Genomic DNA, 22,948 nt, shown 5'->3' on the forward strand with positions numbered 1-22,948 from the left:
TTGGAAACGATATAAATAGAGTGTAAATTTTGATTCAGGGTAAATTTGCACTTTGGTTCACTTTTATCTGTATTTGACAATATTACATTTATGTATTGACAAATGATAGATTAATACATATTTACATTGTTAATAAGATGTAAAAGTACATCAATAAAAAAGAAGTAAATTTGTATTCAAGTGCCATTTTGATAAAAAAAAAGGCATATATTTTATTGGAATTTGTATAAAAAGATAAATTTGTCAATGCAAAATTAATCCAACTTTACAATTTATGTGGACTATTTTACACTCTACATATTTGCATAATTTCCAAACAGAGTCATAACTTTTTTTTCACCCCTAAGTCGGCCTCACCATTTCAACCCAGCCCCAAAACAAACAAGAAAAGCATAGTTTGAATTATAAATGAATGGTAGGGCCCCACCTTATTGTAAATGAATGGTTTGAATTTGACATAGCAATTCATTCCCAAAACAACTGACTGAACAAAGAGGTTGGTTTGGTGATGGAATTTGGAACAAGTATGTACAGAATACTGTCTTGATATAGAAATAAAATCATTATATTCTGATGCTTCCTTTTTTTCTTTTTTCTGGTGTGAGGAAAAATAAAATCTCTTGTCCCCCATGAACATGGCCTACCTGTCTGATGGATTCTAGCTCAAAATCACATCAAAAGGTTGAATCCAAAGCCCCAAACATTTAACAAATGTCTTGTCTTTTGGAATGCTATATGCCCCATGGCCTCTCAATCAATTGCTTGAATGAAAGGGTATCTACAGTAGTATTTTTTCTTTCTCTACTTTTTTGTTTATTAAGAATCTAAATACAAAATAATAGACTAGGGCCCTTTGATAAGATTTTTTTAAAGATCTTCCTGACAACCCAAATGACCAAAAGATGAGTTTAGCTTTTGGGTTTTATCTTTTAAAGATATAGACCATTGATAAATATCGTGGTCTATGCTAGTCTATTAAATGAAAGATTTTAGGTGCGAAAAGACGGGAGATTTTCAGCCGTTTTGGGATTTCATGAACTTACCGACTCCCAAGTCCCATATTTTCTTGCCAAACAGAAGAAACCGTTTTTTGATCTAATGGTTTTTGAAAAATCGGAAGATCTTTCAAAAAGATTTGTCAAACAGGCCCTAAATAAGCCTAGACTAACCTCAATTTTGATGGGTGGCAGATTTTCCACTTGGGTCCTACAAATTGGTGGCAATTGAGTTTTTACTTTTTGGTAGGAGGTACATTTGAGTTGACTGTGATGCAAGAGTTGCATGGCTGAGAGCATGCTTACCGGAAGTATCTAGGGTGCAAATTCATCATGTCTCATCCTTGGGATATCAATCTCTACTTGTTTCTTAGTTTTTGAATTTAAAATTTGTCACAGTGGTTCATTCCAGTACCTGGTCCCCTACTACCTTGTTATTATGGTGGATGATATATACTGGATAGCCAAACAGAGCAAACCATAACTAGATCAATGGTTTCTGTTTTGATGGCCTGCCCATTTGATCTTTCTGCTATTTTTAATAAAAATTTACGTTTAAAGTTTAAACGTCCTCTCTTTTAATCCCCATCGTCTCGTAGTCAGATTTCAGCAGTAAAAACTGAAAAGAGACGAAAATAGAAAAAAGGTATCAGACTTTTTAAAATCTCAAAGGAGAGCTCCTACAGTCGAGTTCAATCTCCCGCGTGCTCCTTTCCTGCATATATTTTCATTCGAAGAAGAGTAGCCTTCTACTCTCTCAAACAAACTGTCTGTCTCTCCGATGGAGGCTCGACTCAAGATGCGGATTTCTCGCATGTTTCGTTCTTCATTTGGATCTTGTAAGCCTCGAAACATATCGGATGTTATCGAAAGGCCGATTTTCGTAGCTCAAAACAGCCGAGACTTTCATCTGCTTGAGCCTTCGTCTCCTAAGGTTCGAATTTTTCCATCTATGTGCAGACCCAGATGGTCGGAAAGAATGGAGGTGGCGTGGAACGAGAGTGTCGCAGTCTCTCCAAAGGAGGTGTTACAGAGGTCGAAGGTATCGGAACATGGCCCATGTTTCGTGTCGGGTGATATGGGAGGAAGAACATGTCCTCCTGCGTCACCCACTTTGCCTCTGAATTCGTTCTACAGTTTTGAGGAATTTCAACCAAAGAAGAGAAAGAAAAGATCGAAGAAGACTAGGAAGACCCACGGGAAGTACAAGAAGAAAGAGAGTTTCTACCATCTCAGCTCCTCGTCTGCAGAAACTAATGGTGGTGGGTGGTTCAGCAGTGAAGACGAACTAGACGACGAGACAGAGACGTTTTTCTCCTCGAGGAGCTTCTCTTCTGATTCCTCAGAGTCTCGTCACCTAAACAAGAAGAGTTCTCGCCGGAGATCAGAAGCCAGAGTTGAACGGAGAAGAGCAGTGAGCAAGAATTCCGATATGGGATACTGTACGTTTTCCACTAGGGGGAAAGTGCAGGAAAGTTTCGCAGTAGTGAAGCGCTCCAGCGATCCTTACAGTGATTTCAGGACATCAATGGTGGAGATGATCATCGAAAAGCAGATATTTGCAGCCAAGGATCTCGAGCAGCTTCTGCAGTGCTTTCTGTCGTTGAACTCCATTCATCATCACAAAGTGATCGTCGAAGTCTTCTCAGATATATGGGAAGCTCTGTTCTCTAACTTATCTTGAAGAAATATGCTATTTCGTCTTGTTATATTTAGATATCTGAGAAAGTAGCTAGCTTTTCTCGTTTCTGCTGTTGACTCTTGAAACTCTAACTGTTATTTACTATGTTAATGGTACTCTTTCTGGTTTTTCGTTCAAACCTTTGATGGGTTCTTTTTCTTACTTCATTTTCATTGTTTGTTTCTTTGCTTTCTGTTCCTCCTTCGATCTGATGGGGATCAGTTAAAAAACAAAGACAAAGCAGACGAGGAGCTAGCTGTTTTGCTTCTAAAGACTGAAATGATATTTTGTTGCAGTTTTGATAGAAATAGTTGAGAGAAGAATCGACAACAGTTATTTTTGGATCCTTTTGTTTGAGAATTGAGAAGGGCTTTCCATGGATGGATGTACCATCGGAAAAGGAGTACAGAAGCGACGAATTGATCCAGAGAAAGTGCTGCTTCAGTTGCTTGTGTGATTGGATTCTGATTACCTTAACAGTTTACACAATAACTCCACACTCCACACAAAAGAGATGGAAAACAACGATAGCCACAGTGTTAATTCTCCTTTTCTCTCATCAAGATGCTATTTTTTTTTTTTTTTTTGTTTCAAGCTCAGATCATTTTTTAGTGGTGTTAGTGATTAGTTGCGTTCTAATTAAGTTTTTGTTTATTTCTGGTCGGTAGTCCTCTCTGTTGTTGTCTTGTCTTTCATCAAAAGCTCTGATACTTGTGACTCGTTAATTACTCAATTCCTCTAAATCTAACCTCATGTAGTGGAACTTGGTGGCCCTTTATCCAAAACTGGTACAACCCAAGCATCAATCACATCAAATCTGTAGTTTGATTCCTGATGCTGCTGCTGCTTCGGATGCTACACCTACCCATAAACTCAGAGAAACAAAGGATCAAAAAGGGGTTCATGATTCATAGATGATTTGAATTGGATCAAGCATTTTGTGTGGTCTGTATCTCTTTGCCGACAAAAAAGCTTATGACTTAGAAATTCGTGAAAAATTTGAGTGTAAAAGACAAAAGAAACACAGCTAGTAATAAAAAATTGAAGTTCTGTAAATGTATTGTCTAATCTAAACGTGGTGATATAATGAGAATTTCCGTATTAATAAATTAATAGAATCCGTTTTGTTTCATTTACACGAGAAGAGAGGCAGAAGGAAGTGAGGAACCAACCGCAGCAGCTACCTAGATAGACAATCCACTGCAGAGTGCAGAGTGCAGACTTCATTGGCTTTTGCCTTTTAGCGTCGCCCAGGAGCTAAGCTACGTTTAATTATGGCGCAATAACAACAATGCACTGATCAGTGTTCTCTCTCTATCTAGATTGTTTGAAATAAAAGAAGAAAAAAAGCTTTATTGGTGATAGACTTGGTGTAGCTAAGGCCCCTATCTCTACCTAATGTAGAAGAAATGGAAAAGTCAATTGAATGAGAAAGCATGTCTCTTTTCTGATAGCTATGTTTCACTGTCTCAGAGAGAGAGCGCGACGTTACTAAAAAAGAATGCCATCTGGGTTCCAGCCTGATACTGCAAAGGAGGAATGTTTTCTTAACGAGGGCAGTGATGTTTGTTGGGTAGGTAAGAGATGGTTGTTTTGTTCATGAGGATAACCTTCTTCTCATTAATGCCCCATTTCAAACCAAGCTCTGCTACTCTGCTCAAGTGTTCAACCATTTGTCCCTCCGGATCTCCTACACTTGACGCCTTTGTACTAAGGCGTATACTAATGAATCTGTGTCTTTCCATAAATGGAGATCATATTTGCGCCCCACAAACGCCCTACATGCACATCTCAGCATGCATTGACATGTTGTCAATACAAGGTTGGGATGTACTGTGGGGGCGTTAATAGAGCACAGATGTGAAGTAGGAGATCTGAACTCTATACTAAACATAAAAACACTGGGTTGAATCATCGATTTGAGTTCACATCTCCACCTCACAAAGCCCCACACCACATCTCCACCGTGTATTGGGAATATCTCCTGATGATAGTATCAGAACCGATAATATTATCATCAGAAGATGCTCTCAATAAACGGCGGGGGATGTGCTGTGTGGCGGAGATGTGAACTCCATGGATTTAGTGAGCCAAAGACTCAAATACACCCAGATGTGATCCTTCTGCTGCTGCTGACGTTTGTTCTGAAAATTTATGATTTGTTTATTTATAAAAACAAAAATCATAAAACAGTAGGTTTTGGGTTGGATCAAGTGGCCCAATATATCAACCCTAACCCAACCCCATAAGTAGACCTGGCAAAAAGTTGACCAACCCGTGAACCCGATCCAATCCAACCCGAAAAAATAGGGTTAGGGTCTCATATTTAGCAACTCAAATGTGAAAATGACCCAACCCGACCCATCTCGAAAAAAACTGGGTTGGGTTGGGTCACGGGTCAACCCGCTGTCCCGATTGTCAAGTCTAATTTGGATTATTTATGCATTGTTAGAAGTATTCACTCTTCAGTTTTTTTTATTTAGTCTTTACTTTTTATTGTTTATTCTTTAAATTGTTAATTGTTCAAGTTTTTATTTTATATTTGGAATTTTAAGGTTAATTCTTTTAATTTTGACATTTTTCATGTAATTTTTCTTTATTTTTTTTAATTTCAATTATTTTTTGGGATGACCCGAGTTGACCCATGGGTCAACCCTAACACAAACATTTAGGGTTAGGGTCTAGCATTTGACAACCCAACCCAAAATGAACCCGAAATACCTTAACCCAACCCGAACCCTACCCACCAACCCGATTTCCAGGTCTACCCATAAGGAGTCGAATTTGACCTAATTTCATAACCAGAAATATCGTTTTAGGCTCAGGTTGGAAGGAGTACAAATATAAATATATATGGTATAAATGTATACAAAATAATACAAAATACAAGACTTTGCACTTTACATATTTATATTTGCACTCCTTCCAAACTAGGCTTTAATTTCAAAAGAAAAAAAAAGAAGAAATTCCTTTTCTGGGCTGAATGGGTTCCACTTGGTCCCATGTTTTAAGGGAGTTTGGATTGGCTGAAAACAAAATCATACAATGGACTGGGCAATATGTCACGAGTGAATACACCAAATCGCCAATGCTCTGTAGGCTGTGTTTGGTTGTAACACGAATTTATTTGCATTGATACAAAATAATGATAGTGTAAATAATTTTGGTGCAAATTATGATTTATTTTTGTTTCAAAATTTATTTTATTTTGTTTGATTGCATCACAAATGAAGTAAAATAAGACCTAAAGCAGAATAATGTAAAATCAAAAACAAAATTAAATTAAAATTTTTATTCTTTTTATTTGCACTGCCATGCATATGCATATGTATTAATGCAAATAAAATTGTATAGCAACCAAACACAGTCCTATATACAAAGTGTGGGTCCTATGTATACAAAATACTGGCATGTTTCCTCATGATAAGTTGTCCAACCCGCTGTGGCGCTGTGTATTTTATCTCTATCCCATCTGGTTGATGTGAAGGGAAACGGGGAGCTTTATAAAAGTCCAACTGGAATCCAGTCAATACTAACTGTCCCTCTAAATCTCATCCGCCTAAAAGAAAGGTGTGAGAGAGCACTGGGCCAATGCCAATCATGAGGCCCCACGTCAGTCTGACATATGTAGCCCATACGTACAAAGCTTACGTGGTATATCATAATTGGCGCAGTATAGAAATAAGGACAAAGTCATAGCCACGTCCATGCAAGCATAGCTCATAGAGGTAAAAACATTTCACCTAGTTATGAATATCACTGATCTGTCACTTAGGCTGTATTTGGTTTTAAGGAAAAGATAGGGAAACCAAACATAGCCTTTTCCTTCAAACCAAACACAGCCTTAGAGTTTGTGGAATGCTAATGCTAGTATATCAATGGGTGGGGATTGGCATCCAAACCCAACTCAAACTGATTAAGGTTGATGAAAACCCATCCAGTAGGACCAGGTAGGGCTGCCAGCGGGTTGGATATTTGGATAGAACTGGAACTGACCCAATAAGACATATTAAGGAACCATAATCGAACCAGACCCTATAGGGACTGTAATTTTAGATTCAAAATTGAATCAATTGGTTCTTGGGACAACCGGGTCTGACCCGATGGACCTGATTGTAATAACCTGTTGAAAATATTATACATTTAATGGTTTAGGTAGGATCTGAGTTGGTTTGGGACCGGATAGAACCATTTCTGAACCAACAATAATCGGAACAATATATCAGGAACTAGAACCGACTCATAGGGTCCGTCGGGTTGGATCTGACCCATTGTTGAGGATAAGTCTGCAAACGTTGTACATTTATACAAAGTTGAATTTGATCCCATTATGGGTGATTCAAATTTGATTCATTTATGATTGAATTGAATATGAATTCACCCCCATTTGATCTGATATAATCCCCTTGGATTCAGTTAACTATAGATATTTATATATACATTTAAAATCAATATTATGCCTACTAGTAAAGTTGGTTTGAATGTTTTGTTTTTAATTAGAATCATTGGTTCAAGTTTCATACAAATCATTTTTAATATATTTTGTTCATGATAGTACCAAGTCATTTTTTGATCATTTGCTTGTTTAATTTATTAATGCTATTCAATAAATAGGATATATTTCTCTGCTGGAATGGCTAGCTCTGCATGACACAGAATTTCATGTAGTTACAAATCCTTCATATCTTTGATGATGGACATTATTCATTCAGTTTACAGGTAAAAGTTTTGCCAAAGGACTATGTTAAATTTCACTTCTAAAAAATGAAAAAAAAAGAAACTACTCCAAAAATGCTTACAATAAATGTCAATTAAATGTTAACTACATGAATGCTATTGTCTCATGACATATTAGGGCAAGTGGCTCCCTGGTAATCCAATACTCCATATTTTGTAAAATGAGCAGTTAAGAAAAAAATAGTAATCAAATGGACCTTTAAAGCATCTCAGCTGATAACTTTTGAAACTACACCTGCACCGACTGTCCTACCTCCCTCAGAGCAAATTTTTGTCCTGTTAAGATCAATTGAAGGGAAGGGGAAGGAACGGATTTATTTCAAACCTCACCATGTATTTTTGAAAATGCAAATAAAATGAGAAAAAATTCACTGCAACTAAAATAAGACATGCACATTGATTGAGGACATTTGGCAGTAATGGTTCATATTTCATAATAGAAGCATCAAAATGTTGATTATGCTAGTGATAATGATTTCAAGTGAATCCATGGAAAAGTCAATGAAAAAGAAAATATATTACACAAAAAATTCCACAAAAAAAATTACAACATAAAACAATTAATGCAACATGTTTGCCAAACAATATACATACATATAAAACACGGGCATTACACATATATATTGCACAAAGTGGCCTGAGGTTCATATAGGCTGGCTGGTCCAGTCATTTAACTATCCACAGAAACTCAAGGGGCACAAAAAGAGTCCCCATAGGGCCGCGAACCATATCCATTTTTCCAAATTTGTATTAAAATTTAAAAATCTGATTAGATTAAAGCAGTCAAAATTTGACTTTTAACAGTATTTTAAAAATTTGAATATGAATCTATCACAAACTGAATCAATCAAATTGGTATCTAACAACATTAATACGTATGCATTATAGTATTAGCACCTTTCTACAATGGCACAACATGCAACATGGCTATACATTTCTACATTGTCCATGTTGCAAATATGGAAAATCTGTCCTAGTAACCTTGATTTGAAGCAACAACTTACCAATAATAATTCTTGTAAACAGCCCATATAACTTTATCAATATGAATTTAGACTATAAAAAATATAAAACTATGAAGGCATATTGGAGGCATGATTCTCATAACATGAAGAAATGAAAATATAATATACTAATATTATTGTCTTAAAAAAAAAGTTTTATTATGTTTAGAAGATCAGAAATATGTAAGCTTTATCTAGCCATTTCATGAGTTTTCAGAAGTTTGTATAGTTCCAGAGGATGGAAGTTATGAGTCAAATTCTACTTGCTTCAAGTGGAACAGAAGATATCAGCTCAAAAACTGCGGTCACATTATCATCGGGTATCACCATCTTAACATTTTCAGGCAATTCCACTTTTCCAGTAACATCTGCAGTTCTCATATAAAACTGAGGTCTATAATTTGAAAACAAGGCTGTATGGTGGCCACCTTCATCCTTTGAAAGGACATAGATCTCTGCCTCAAACCTCTTATATATTTTCACAGTGCCAGGCTTGGCAACCACCTACCATTAAAATGTCCAACAAGACAGTATAAGCCAATCAAGGCTGTAACCTTTTATGAACTGTTAAGCACCTGCACCAAAGGTCCAAAACTACTCTGACCATTAAGAAAACATTTTTAAGGTGTGGGCCATGTGGCCCTGGAAACAATTAGGGGTGGCCACGAGCCAAGCTCTTTACGAGCAATTCGGTCGAGCTCGAATAGCTACATAGAAAATAATAATATATAATATATAATAAAACTATAGAAAATAATATATATAATAAAAAATTGTATATACAATAATAACTAATTATTATAATTCTTAATTTTTAAATATCAAATAAAAAATATTTTTTATATATAACTTTTTTATTTTTATAAAACATTTTTTTCTCAAGCCGAGCTCAAGCTTACGAGCTTTTGACTCGAGCCGAGCTCAAGCTCAAGGTTCTAGCTCGAACCGAGCTCGAGCATCGTACTGCCTTGGCGAGCCGAGCTCGAATAGCTAGCTATTCTGCTCGGCCCAGCTCGAATCCACCCCTAGAAACAATGAACCATTACAACAGTGAAAAGGAAGAAAAGGACACCTAGATTTTCTTATAGAAATATTGAAATGCAATTTTTTGCTACTTACTAGCACAACCAAGTACAATCCTATGCAACAAAGGAACTCCATTTTCTAAAAGATGGCCATGCAAGACAGTCTCTTGTTCATTTCCAGACACCTGTTGATAATTCCAGAATAACCAATCTACTCAGATTCTCCTAAATCTACTGTTAAAAAAAATTATACATGTTGATCCATGTTACATAGGTCTAGAAAAGAACAGTAGGAAATAGAATCAAGTTCAGATAATGTTACTCTATGAGAATGGCTTTATGTCCTACAATTTTGTTTGATGATACAGTTGACCACAGAATTTTATGATTGTGTGGAGGATTTTTTTTTTTTTTTTTTTTGTATTACTTGCCTGTCCTCTTTGTACATCTTCACGTTTTAAACCACGTAGAAGAAGACCTACATTGTCTCCAGCGTAAACAATGTGAAACACATTATCAATTTAACAATACAGTATAGAAATCATAGTAGCATGGATTACAATAAGAAACCAGTCACTTGTTTGTCCATGATCCAAAATCTTCTTGAACATTTCTACACCTGTGACTGTAGTTTTCAGAGGGCCACCCTGCACAAGACAAATATAATCATTAATATTAGGTATACCAGAACTCGTTGTCATCAGCTGCTTAATTGAATGAGATCAGTTCACATTTTGCAGTATCCATCAAAAGGTTCAACCTCATTAGTACCTGAGTTAATCCCAAAACCTCTACATCCTCTCCAACCTTGTTCCACACGGTCCATGACAACAGTTCCACGCCCCTTTAAGAACAATGGTAGAAAATATCAAAACTGAAAGCAGCACAATAAATCCCATGAAGCCTCCAGTATTGTCTAATATTTTCCAAGCAACAAATATGGTATTATGGGAAAACAATACTAAAAGCCTAAAAAATCTTAGATTCAAAATAACAGCAGTAGCAGCAGCAACAACAACAACTACAATAACATTTCTACTTAAGGTAACTCAATGGGAAAAGGTGATATAACTGTTGACTGATGCGGTAAAATAACAAATCTGCAGTACTAACCACCAGCAATTGCTTGCCTATTCTTAAGTTAACTTCAGAAATCAAGGAAACATAATTTATGATAAAAAAATCATAGCTTACATTTCAACTCTGGAAATTATATTTGCAATTACCTGAATTGAGAAAACATCTTCAATTGGCATTAGGAAAGGCTTGTCAAGTTGGCGAATGGGATCAGGTATGTACTCATCCACAGCATCCATTAATTTTAGCATAGCCTTCTTGCCTATTTTTTCATTTGTCCCATTCAAGGCAGACAGAGCTGAGCCCCGGATAATTGGAATTTCATCACCAGGGACTTAGTAGAAACTAAGCAGCTCTGCCAAAGAAGCAAATCAGGTTAAAAGATCCAATGAGGAAGCTTAATATATTAGTTAATCAGGTCACCCCTTGTTACTCCTCTGCTTAGTGTGCCTGTGAAATCAAGCCATGGTATAGCTTAACCAGTGGATGCATCAAAAACAAACCACCCCAAATTTGAACATGCCACAGAGCTCCATTTCTACAAGTTCAAGTAGCTCTGGATCATCAACAGCATCAACCTTATTTAGAAATCCCACTAGTGATGGCACACCAACCTGAATCATGCATAGAATTTATTAAAAAACTACTCAGAAGAACTAAAAGAACATATGAAAGGCTCTAAAATTTTTCGAGACATGGCGATGGAGATCAAATGCTTGAAATGCATTGCAACTGCAAGATGACATCATGACAATAATATACTACTCACCTTGCATGCGAGCAGAATATGTTGTTCCTTTGTCTGTGGCATGGGCCCATCTGGGGCAGAAACTACTAGAATGCCTTCATCCATTTGAGCAGCTCCAGTAATCATGTTCTAGAACTCAATCAAAATGTCAGGATAGAGCATTATTCAAAGAAAGATGCTCCTGCACCCACTCATAAAACATATCATCGATGTGGATAAAAACACAAAGTTGACTTTTCCTGACGTTTAAGGGGAAGTAGACTAAGATGGTCATGGCATGTGTATATAAGACTACATACTGCACTGATGCAAGTTGATGATTGTAGAAGTGCCAAGCAAAGGCTGAAAAGAACAGAGTGGTGGTAAAAAAATGTGAACTAAACGATCACTATTTAACAAAGGGTATGAAATAGAGTTATAAGGCAAAAGAGGACTCATGTAACCAACCCCATTACATTTGTTGAATCATAATCATTCTAAATCTGTATGGAATTTTAAGAAAAGAATAACAGCTTGGGGGACAAAAACTCTCTGAAGAGGATAATTAATTCTCCTTTGAACTGTCTTTTAAGCCTCTTAATTTATTTTCTCTCTATATGAGTATATTCTAAGTCCACATCCTGTTGGTAGAAAGCAATTTTTTTTTTTAATGTTGGAAAGAGGCTGAAATGCAACCTCCACAATGTCCTTCTTATGACTAAGGCTGGCCCAAGTGGCCACATATGGGAGAGGATAAGCTAAATAGTACTGATGATGATAGTGAGCATGGGAATTACAAAAATGAATTCTAGATATTTAATATCTTTTTTCTTTTGCTATTTTCTTTTTGAGGTCAATTGTTGCTTAAGTTAAGGCATAGTTGTCAAGGCGTCTAGGCAGAAAAAATGACAAGGTGGGTGACTTTCTATAATATCATTCATATTGGTACATCTTACTAATGTGTTAATACATTCTATTATGTAATATATATAGAATTTATACTTTGTTTTAAAATTTTACTATTGAAATTTAAAAGATCACAGGGTATAAAAAGGTTTCTTTCTCTTTTCTTTTTTGCTTTTTTTTTCCTATTCTCTCTCTATCTCTATGTTAAATAAAGCAGAAAATCCATCCTTGTTCATTTTCTCTTTTACTTCCCATCTTGAATGTTTATCATATAAAGTTATAGCCTTATTTTGTTTTTATTTTTTTGAAAATGGCAAAGTAAAGTTATAGCCTTCTTTAGTTGCTAAGTGCTATGAAATTTCTCTTTCAAATACTTATTATATTGGTATTGTTTTTGAAAACATTGAAATTAATATTTAAAATATTATTATCTTTTAGATATGATGATTTGCAACGTTTTGAGAGGAAAATTAATGTCCTTAATAAAGAGAATTGCTATTTTTCAATTAATATGCATGCTTAAAACTAGGAAACTATCCAAAATGAAGACTAGAGTACTAGACATCTTGACAACTATGAGTTGATGTTTCTTTTCATAATAAATACTATACCTTTTCCATGAAATAGTCCTTTATTCTCGTTCTTCCAAATTAACGAATGAAAGATTATTATAGGTTCTTCCCTACAACTTATTTGCCTATGAAACATCACACTCCTGCAGTGGATGTGAGATTCCACTATTGAGTCCTTCTGTGACGTTGCTGAGAGTCTAAACTAAGAGACAGATCAAGGTATTGGAACTCTAGCTATATCCTTTCATTTTCTTCTTTCTCTCTCCCCCATGTTTTATTCTCTTTCCATTTTTGTCAAAACCACCATCACAAGTTATTGCAGCATTACCATTCTATTTTGGGACCGTCTTGCACTGGATTGCAGAGGAAATGGTAAGGGCATGCAAAAAGAAAAACATCTCCTGGTGGACTAAGAACTAAGAAGGGTGATTTCTTTCCAAAGGAGACAGAGGTAGAAAATATTCAGCTATTTAATGGTCTGAGCAAAGGTCCTCTTGTAATGGCAAAGGAGATCCACATAAGAGTCAAATAATGTGCCAAGGAGAGTTGATACTGACAAGACTGTTTCCACGCTTTCTGCTGATTTTAATGAAGGCCTTTGAGGAGGAAGATGGCAATAATTCGGATTTGGAAGAAGCTCAGTACATTACCCTGTTATTCTCTTAGATTAGTGTTCAACTGTTCATAAAGCCATTTTTCTTTGAAACAATTGCAACAGGGCCTTTGGAAATTGGAACTCTCAACTGCCAAATTCTGGATAATTAGAAAAAACAGTTAAATTTATGATATGATGGACCAGACCAGTTCAAGGAAGTCAAGCTTAATGCTGAAGAAAAACAAGTTTGCAAATGGAGTCATGTGTCTTTACATTTTATTGATTAAGGGTTAGCTATTCCCCTCTTTTCCCACAGATTCAGTGTAAGGTTCAACATTCCAATTTCCAACAAAGGTGACATGCTGATATGGATGGTGTCCTTGGATAAAACCTCAACAACAGTCACCTAACCAGTTATTAGGCAGTTATGGACCTATGCTATTGTTTTTGCTCCGTTAGTGCCCATAGGTTATGTTAAGAAGCGACCCGGAAATCTAAGGGCTAAGCAAGAACTGAATGATATATCGAGCATGACCTCTCTAATGGCCTGGAGCATCTGGAAAAGAAACTATCTGAGAACAAATGCAAGACATGTATGTGCTGCTATTCTAAGTAAAGCTAAGACATCTGTGTTTTTGTCCCCCCTTATGACAATTTGTAAGAATTCTTTTTGTTTGTTTTTGACAAGAGGAAGACATCATTTAGGGCCGATGATTTTATTTTTATTAATTTCCTTTATTATATTTCTTTTCTTTTTTTACCACATAGGAACTAAACCTCTTCTTTTAGGTTCGACTATGATACTGGAAAGGCATGATGCCAGAAAAACTTATTTCTCGCATCATAGGTTTACCCTCTTCTTTTTTTCTAGTTCTTTTATCTGCAGTTTTGTTGTAAATGTTAGTGGGATTATTTTATGGATTATTTATATTGGTTCATTGCGCTGTAATAAAACATTTCGCTGGCAAAGGGAAGGTAAAGGATTGACAAATCTGACCCATTAAAACAACACTGAAACATTTGGCAGCTTACCTTGACATAGTCTGCATGCCCTGGACAATCTACGTGTGCATAATGCCGCTTAGCAGTCTCATATTCCACATGTGCCTGCAAAATGATACAAAAACATGAAGGTTATAAGTAGTTATAATACTAATATGCTTGGCGAAAGAAAGTTATTGTTGTATGGCTTTTTTTTTTTTTATCACTACACTATGTGATTGTCAACAAATCAAATAATATTCTAACCGTTGCAATGGTTTTTGCTTCTCTTCAGGAGCTTTGTCAATCTCATCAAATGCAACAGCTTTAGCCTTACCTTCTTCTGCTAGCACCTGGGAGAGAAAACATCCATTATACTCAATTGAAAGAGTTCATACCTTTAAAGCAATTATAACCATGTTAAGTCTCAAAGCATGATAATTTCAAAATTATACATAAATCCAGAAGTCAACAACAAAAATCTGTCCATTGAAGTGGTTAAATAAATACACAGTGAACATACCTTTTCTTATTGTCTTTTAATAAAAACAAGGAAATAACAAACTACCCTAAAGCATGAAAAAGAGTAACAGGAAGGATGCCAAAGAATAGAGAGGAAAATGAACTGACCTTTGTAATGGCAGCAGTAAGTGTAGTTTTCCCATGATCAGCATGTCCAATGGTCCCAACATTTACGTGAGGTTTCCTGTGTCAAGGAAACCTTAGATAATAGTTATATTATATCTGGCCGAACTTACTTCCTTTCCCCACTAAGTATCTAAATGAACATAACACAATCATTTTCCACATAGATAAAATAGGACCAAGAGAGAAAGTGTTATGGAACACCATTTCGGTGGCTGTTATTTGGATTCTTTTATCAGATACAATGCAGAATATTTGAAAAGTTGACTACAACAGGAAGAGGAGGTGATCAGAGGCGCTCTTAGATAGAAACCAACAGGAAATTCATGGAATGGAAGTACCCACTTCAGCCTTTTTGACTCGGGATCATTGTATAAGAATGATAGATATTAGCCTATACTTTCCTGTCACTTCTATATTTGTTGATTCTACTACAGAGTCACTTGTATAGCATCTTATTGTATATGTGGTCAATGTGTAAACTCAAACACATTTTTTTTTTTTTACTTTTAACTTTTCAAAAGAATCATGTAAAAAAGAAAACAACTTATTACAAATAACAGATGTGATCAGCAGCAGGAGATTCCATTATCCCAGGATGCATGTAAAACGCACATCCGTCCAATTAAAGGGTTAAAACTCTACCTAAGTATGTATATAAAACCACTAACTTTATAGGCGAACATAAGCACTGAAATGCATCACCAAAACTGAATTCAGGGAATGTCCCAGCACCCATATGGCTCAGTTTGGAAGGAGTACAAATACAAATATCTAGAGTGCAAAACCTTGTATTTTGTATGTATTTGTACTGTACATATTTGTATTTGTATTTGTATTCCTTACAAACTGAGCCTTTGGAAGGAGTACAAATGAAAATATGTAGAGTGCAAAACCTTATATTTTGTATGTATTTGTACTTTACATACTTGCATTTGTACTCTTTCCAAACTGAGCATATGGAACAAATGCCCATGACCCAAAAGCCAACGGAGGCACCAAAAATATCCTCACAAATAGATTGAACCAGTAAGGTAAATTTCAATTCATCTCCAAAATATGTTATTATTAGTTCCAGATTAAACACAATGTAGAATTTGCAAATGTTTTTCTTTTACAAACTAATAATTCTTTTTCTTTTTTTCTTTTATGAAAACGATATGCTATGAATTACAAGGAGGTGATCGGAGACGAATACCAAATTCACTAGGCATACTACTCGTCATTCAGATTTCCCATAGCTTTAGAAATTCAACAAAAAACTTGAGAATGGAAACAGGAAAGCGGCTGAGAGCATATCCTGTATACAAAAGTGAGAAACCAGATCGGACCTCTGAAATGCTCAGGGAACGAAAGAAAGCCTACTGTGTGAAAACTGCTTTCAACTTACGTCCCCGTGAATGTGGCCATCGATCTCCACCATGGTCCGGCATCCAAGAAGCTCTCACTCCCACACAATGATTCGGAAACGGAGAAACGACTCGCAATTTCTCCTCGACAGCAAGAGGAGAGAGGAGAAAACAGGCCAATAAGCCGCCTTGAATTAGGAGCCATGGAAGAGAAAAGAGAATTAGGAGTCATGGAAGAGAGGAGAAAATGAGCAACCGCGAGTATGCAATGCGAGGGGTTTAGCTTTCACCTGGGGGTTTTAGAAAAGAGATTGATGAAGCAAAGCCCGCGGCTCACGTAGTTGAGCCTCCCGCTCATGATGCACTCGCGTCGCTGTGTGTCTCTAAAGTCGTGTAACTGGAAAGCTGAAAATAAGCTTTGCATGAGCCGAAAAATCGACTTTCCAGTAAAGCTCAGAAGCCGTTGAGTCAATGCAGAAAGTAGTTAGTCCCCCAACTTTCAATCGTGTGTATGCGGTACCCCGAACTTTTAGAATATATCTAACAGTCCCTGCCGTCGACAGTTCATCAGTTAATTTATAAAATGTCAAAATTACCCTTTCATAAAAAAAATTGTTCATCATCTTCTGCCATGAAACTGAGAAGGAAAATGTCTTTTGCATATAAACAATATCAATTAAACATGAAAGGCAACGAATCCCCTATTCAGTCAATCAATTAGGCGCTCCCAAGAGACTCGGATTGAACTTCTCAAGCTTGGGGGAATGCCATCGAAGGGGTATAGCCGTCGCCGATGCCGGGAGTACATTCTCGGTGGACGTCATCGATTACGCTGTTGGGCTGTTGCTCGATGCCCTTAGAAGGATCTTGGCTGCCGGCTGATAGCTATGTCCGTTTAGAGCTTTGGCCTATCCAAGGAGAATTTCCTCTCGGTCACAAGGTCAGTCAGTCTTCTCCTTCTTTCTCTCTTCTCACTATTTTCTTGGTTTGATGTCTACCATCTCTATGCAATTTGGTGAAACTGAATATTAATTCTATCATTCTACTAGGGCCGATTTACCAGTTTCAGATCAGATGGGATCAACTCCCACTCCCAGTAGAGTAGTTTATTGTAAGATTGACTTATCTTAACACAGAACATAAACGAAACACATGAGAAAAGCTTCAAAAAAAAATAGCAAAAGTCGAATTTTAGGGAAATGAATTATTTACTAAATAATTAAGAGAAAATTGATAATAAGAGAATTGCCTTAGCCTTTCCCTAGTTACTCTTTATATAGGCATATACCCTTATGTTTTATAATCCTAATATGAAAACACTCCATAATAGAATCCTACTAAAGTTCCTTAAAAAATAAAATCATAATCTAAAAAAACACTCCAAAATAGAATCCTACTAAAATCCTTCAAAAGGAAAGCCCTAATTGAATATAAATTCGAAATAATGCTATCTTGGTAAAAATGAAATAAGATGGAAACTCTGAGATGGTGCCAACTTGGTAAAAACAGATTAAGATAGAATTCCTGTGATGATGCTATATCGGTAAATATTTATTAAGATGGGTCAATGGTGACATATCTACTTCTTATGGGTTGGGGAGAATCCGTCATTGAATTCAAATCATCATTTAACTGATTGCCAACATAAGGTATCAAGTGTTTGACATTGAAAACACTATGGGTATGTAAATGGCTGTGTAATTTTACTATGTGAGCATTTTCATTGATGACTTCAACGATTTTGCATGGTTCAACCTTCCTTGGCGCAGGTTTCCCCGTTGCCCAACCAATAGGTGGCCCACTGTTAAAATTTCCCCAACATAGTCTCTTGTGTCAAATACTACTTTCCTCATTTTTCCATCAACATATTGTTTGTACTTAGCATTGGCTACTTTCAGCTTGTTGTGGACTTTTCCTTGGAGATTCTTAAGCTTCTGTACCATAGCATAGAATTTCACATCATAAGTTGAGTAGTTGAGGTGTGATTCATTCAATTTTTTACTATAGTAGGCTATGAGCCGACTACCTTGGCTGACAACAGCATCGATTCCAACCTTAGAGGCATTACAATCAACTTCAAAGGGTTGCTTGAAGTTGGGAAGGGCTAGTACAGGTGCAACTATCAATCGTTTCTTGATCTCAATGAAGGTTCTCTTTGCTTTAGTGGTGAATACAAAATTGGTTGTAACCTTCATACAATCTGTATATGGTGCCATAACAGTGCTGGAATTGCTAATGAATCGCCGATAGAAGCTTGCAAGACTATGAAAATTTTGTGCTTGAATAAGTGTTTTGGGGATGGGCCACTCAACAATGGCATGAACCTTCTCTAGGCCTACAGAAACTCTTTCTCTTGAGATGGTATACCGAAGGAATAAAACCCGATCTGTGGCAATAATACACTTCTTCATTGTTGTATAAAGTTGTTTCTTGTTCAAAGTTATAAGTATATCTTGAAGTTGCAACAAATGAGAATTCATATCAGTGCTATATATGAAAACATCATCAAAGTATACCACAACACACTGACCAATAAAAAGGCTTGAGAACCTGATTCATGACCCCCATGAATGTGCTTAGTGCATTGGACAAATTGAATGGCATCACTAACCATTCATACAAACCATCTTGCATCTTGAATGCTGTCTTCCATTCATCACCGAGACAAATTCTAATTTGATGGTAGCCTGATTTCAAGTCCAACTTAGTGAGCACCTTGGCCCCAAAAAGCTAGTCCAACATGTCACCCAAACGTGGAATTGGAGATCAATATTTGATGGTTATCTTATTAATTACTCGGCTGTCAACGCTCATCCTCTAAGTATCATCTTTTTTCAGTACTAATAAAGCGGGAACCACACATGGAATCATATTGTCTCGTATGAATCCTTTAGCAATTAGTTCATCTACTTTCCTTTGCAACTCCTCATGTTTAGTAGGACTCATTTTGTAATGGGTTTTGTTGGAGATTAGCACCCGACGTTAAATCTATGCATTGTTGGGTATCCCTTAATAGTGGTAATCCTACCGGTAAATCCTTAGGAAACACATCACTAAATTTATCAAGAAAAGGCCTCACCTCCTTTGGAGCCTTCACACCTTGCAGGTCAAACCCCTTGTTAATTGAAACATACACAACACCAATTTCTTTTAGGGTATTAGTGAATTCAGTCATGGCAAAAAGGCTAGAACCCTCACCGGGTTTCGGTTTAGTCTCTCGTGATGGACATAAAGTCAGCCTTTTCCCTTTAAACTCAAAGAGAATAGGTGTTCTTTCATCCATCATGGACTACATAGCGGTCAAATTGCTATAGGCGCCCAAGTAACAAATGTCAAGCATCCACGCATACAACATCACACCACACATGATCACTATAATTGTTGCCAATAGAAAAGCTCACTAGACACCATTGTGTAACTGAAATCTTATTCTTTCTTTTTAGCCATGCAAGCTTATAGGGCTAAGGGTGTTGTTGAGTTTTTAGGTTTAGATTGTAGATGACTACTTCCGCTATAACATTCTCACAATTCCTACTATCAATTACAAGGCTTGCAACTTTCCCACCCATAGTACACGTGGTGTGAAAAATATTATTTCTTAGCCAATCCGATGATTCATCTCTAGGAGTCAGGAATGATCGCTGCATCATCAAGGCATCTCCCACGTCCCCATACACCATTTCTCCCTCTAAGGTTTTGTCATTATAGGAGTCAAACACATGAGGGGTTGAACAGTTAGATGATTCTAATTGGGTTTTAATCTCATCTTCTACAAACATTGCCCCTTTTCTTTTATCACCCTTCACACATTCAACAAATTTATGGCTTGGTTCACCAACATAAAATACTTTAGTCTAGGTGGACCCACCTGGCTTGGATTAGGTTCACGTCCTTGGTTTTGGTTTAGCCCATGGTACTGCATCTGATTTGAAGGTAGGTTAGGATTATTACATGGGGTGGTTTTGCCACATTAGTTTGGGTTCGACCCAATTGGTTAGGTTGGTTGCTTTGTTTTTCTATGGTTAGAGCATGTTAATGTGCCATAGAAGCATCATAGCAGTCAAATAGGTCTAATATATCTCGAATATTTGGTCTTAACCCACCTATATACCTAACCACCAATTGGTCTTCAATTTCAACTAACTCATTCCGGGCCACTAATAGATGAAACTTTTTTTTTACATTCATCTATTGTATTAGTTCCTTGCTTTAGATTTTGCAATTTTTGATAAAGTAAACGAATATAATTATGGGGTAAAAATTCTGACCTCATCTTTTCCTTGAGTTTCTCCCATGTCTTAATCTTTTCTTTGCCTCTTCTCTATCGCATGACTTCAATTGATGCCACCATGCTGCTACTCGTCCTCTAAACCAAGTGGTTATTAAGGACATAATTTTATTTTCTAGAACTTCCATGAATTCAAGGATTTCTTCTACTATGAAGAGCCAATCCATGATTTCTTCTGGAATCATGCCTCATTGGAATTACGAGATCTCAACCTTGAGACTTGCTTTCCACCTTCTCTCATCACCACCCGCAACTACAGCCGATCTGGTTGCTTGCCTTGATGATGAAAGGGAACGCGTGGAGATACTCGCGTTGGAGTCATTGTCCCTTGTTTCCGACCGAGAATGCAGCGACTTCATCTCCTCAACAAGTGCCTCGACTCGTCTTCTCAGCTCCTCCATTTCCTCTTGTGTTTTGTTGTTGAGTTGCTGCTCCATAATATGAGTTACTGGTTTCTTCTTAGGAGCCATAATCTGAAGAATGATCAACTTGAGCTTTGATACCAACTGACGCAGAATGGAAATGAAACACATGAGAAAAGCTTCAAAGAAAAGAGTAAAAGTCGAATTTTAGGAAGAAGAATTTTTCACTAAACAATTAAGAGAAAATTGATAACAAGAGAGCTGCCTTAGCATTCCCCTAGCTATCCTTTATATAGGCATACACCCTTATGTCTCATAATCCTAATCTGAAAACACTCCATAATAGAATCCTACTAAAACTCTTTAAAAACCTAATATAAGAAAACACTCCAAAATAGAATCCTACTAAAATCCTTCAAAAGGAAAGCCCTATTTGAATATAAATTCGAAGTAATGCTATCTTGCTAAAAACAAACTAAGATGAAAACTCTGAGATGGCACCAACTTGGTAAAAACATACTAAGATAGAATTCCTGTGATGATACTATATTGGTGAATATTTACTAAGAGGGGCCGGTGGCGTCATTTCAGCTTCCTATGTATCTTGGAACGGTCCCAACTTGTATAGAACTTATTGGCCTTCTCATGTACTACATCATATCTGTAGTCCCAATTAAAATTCTAATCCACTCTAGTTCTACTCCTAAGACTGGGATTAGGCTAATTAAGCCCAATATCGTCTAGTTCTTGTAGGCAATAAGGCACATGACTTCAACTATCTGATGACTAATGGGTGGCGGCTAAGGTTGCCAAGTTTGGATGGATGTAGGTTGTTTAGTGTGGTGGGCAAGTGAGGGACTGGTCTGGTTCGTTTGAATTATCGTTTCTTAGATTGAAAGGAAAAAAAAGGAAAAAAGAGGATTTTTTCCGTCTCAATCAAACAGTAGATCAATAAGTACAAACTGATGAGGGCAGATTTGGCCCTCCAATGATATTGTGACACATGGCACCTCAGAACGACTAGGTGACACCCAAAACCACTTTGGCAACAACTTGCCTTAGCCAAGTTGATGGTGTCCCACCTGGCAGCCTGGCCCTGGCGCAAATTGGCACAGGCACGAGCTGGCAGCTTGGCACTGGCGCGACCTGGCGGCCTGGCCCAGGCACGAACTAGAGGCCCGGCCCTGGTGGCCTGGCCCAGGCACCGACCTAGCGGCCTAGCACGGGCACCGACCAGGCGACCTGCGAGACGTGCTTGACGACAAATTTGGCATGCATATCCAAACACTCCCACGATCCTTGGAAGTTGGCCTACATGCCGAACGATTCAGAGGGTGGTTAACGCGCATGGAGGTTACCTCTGAGAATCTCAGACTACTTAGACGACCTCGCGAAAATCTTGGATGCGGTGCGTGAAGCCCATGCCAAACAATGCCTATATAAAGGCACCAACCCCAATGCCATTGGGGGGCAAGTAAGCATATTCTAGCTCTCATACTTTGTGATTTTTAGCTCGCACTCTACTATGAGAGTACTGACTTAAGCATCAGAGCGACCTCGCCGGGTTAGCCACCCTGGGTCCTCTGACATTGGTTCCTCGCAGGTCCCTAAAGAACTACGAAGCTCAACAATCAATCCAGTTTGCCACCAGCCAACTCGGCACCTACTAGGCAACTCGGCCCTCTGGTAAGCTCGGCACTTAATAGGTAGCTCGGCAACTAATAGGCAACTCGTCACCTAACCTGCCTAGCTCAGCCCAGTCAACTCGTCACCTAACCTGCCTAGCTCAAGCCCAGTCAACTCGTCACCTAACCTGCCTAGCTCGGCCTAGTCAGTTCGGCACCTAACCTGCCCATCTCGGCCCAGTCAGCTCGTCACCTAACCTGCCTAGCTTGGCCTGGTCAGTTCGACATCCAGGTCCTCATCCAGCAAAAGTTCACTTCGGCCTCTGAGTCATCGGCCACTTGGAAACAGACCAAATGACGAGGTACTTAGCACAAAAAT

At 37.5% G+C, this 22,948-nt stretch overlaps 1 protein-coding gene, 1 long non-coding RNA gene and 2 pseudogenes across 4 annotated transcripts; 2 read left to right on the forward strand and 2 right to left on the reverse strand.

Moving 5' to 3' along the window:
- Positions 1–1,413: 1,413 nt before the first annotated feature.
- Positions 1,414–2,815, forward strand: LOC148869168 (uncharacterized). Its single transcript, XM_088971865.1, has one exon. The coding sequence runs from the start codon at positions 1,777–1,779 to the stop codon at positions 2,677–2,679; it is 903 nt and encodes a 300-aa protein (XP_088827991.1). The 5' UTR covers positions 1,414–1,776; the 3' UTR covers positions 2,680–2,815.
- A 5,854-nt stretch (positions 2,816–8,669) lies between these two features.
- LOC148869169 (elongation factor Tu, mitochondrial pseudogene) lies at positions 8,670–9,890 on the reverse strand (annotated as a pseudogene).
- On the reverse strand, positions 9,831–16,591 carry LOC148869170 (elongation factor Tu, mitochondrial-like; annotated as a pseudogene). The gene is made up of 9 exons (XR_016107635.1): positions 16,336–16,591; positions 14,931–15,006; positions 14,568–14,653; positions 14,352–14,426; positions 11,289–11,396; positions 11,043–11,133; positions 10,669–10,874; positions 10,214–10,286; positions 9,831–10,089 (listed from the first exon to the last, which is right to left on the reverse strand). The product of XR_016107635.1 is annotated as an elongation factor Tu, mitochondrial-like (transcript).
- A 391-nt stretch (positions 16,592–16,982) lies between these two features.
- On the forward strand, positions 16,983–18,817 carry LOC148869171 (uncharacterized). 2 transcript variants are annotated; one of them, XR_016107636.1, is made up of 2 exons: positions 16,983–17,234; positions 18,305–18,817. It is a non-coding gene; the product is annotated as an uncharacterized LOC148869171 (long non-coding RNA). The 2 variants fall into 2 exon arrangements; XR_016107637.1 differs by having other exon boundaries at positions 17,002–17,234; positions 18,302–18,817.
- Positions 18,818–22,948: the final 4,131 nt, after the last annotated feature.

The sequence above is a fragment of the Nelumbo lutea genome, chromosome 2 (genome assembly GCF_056320005.1).
Source record: "Nelumbo lutea isolate HS-2025 chromosome 2, American lotus-T2T, whole genome shotgun sequence".
In the NCBI taxonomy this organism is placed as follows: Eukaryota; Viridiplantae; Streptophyta; class Magnoliopsida; order Proteales; family Nelumbonaceae; genus Nelumbo; species Nelumbo lutea.

Coding starts and splice junctions, on each gene's coding strand:
- LOC148869168 (XM_088971865.1), top strand. CDS start 1,777: ATGGAGGCTCGACTCAAGATGCGGATTTCTCGCATGTTTCGTTCTTCA.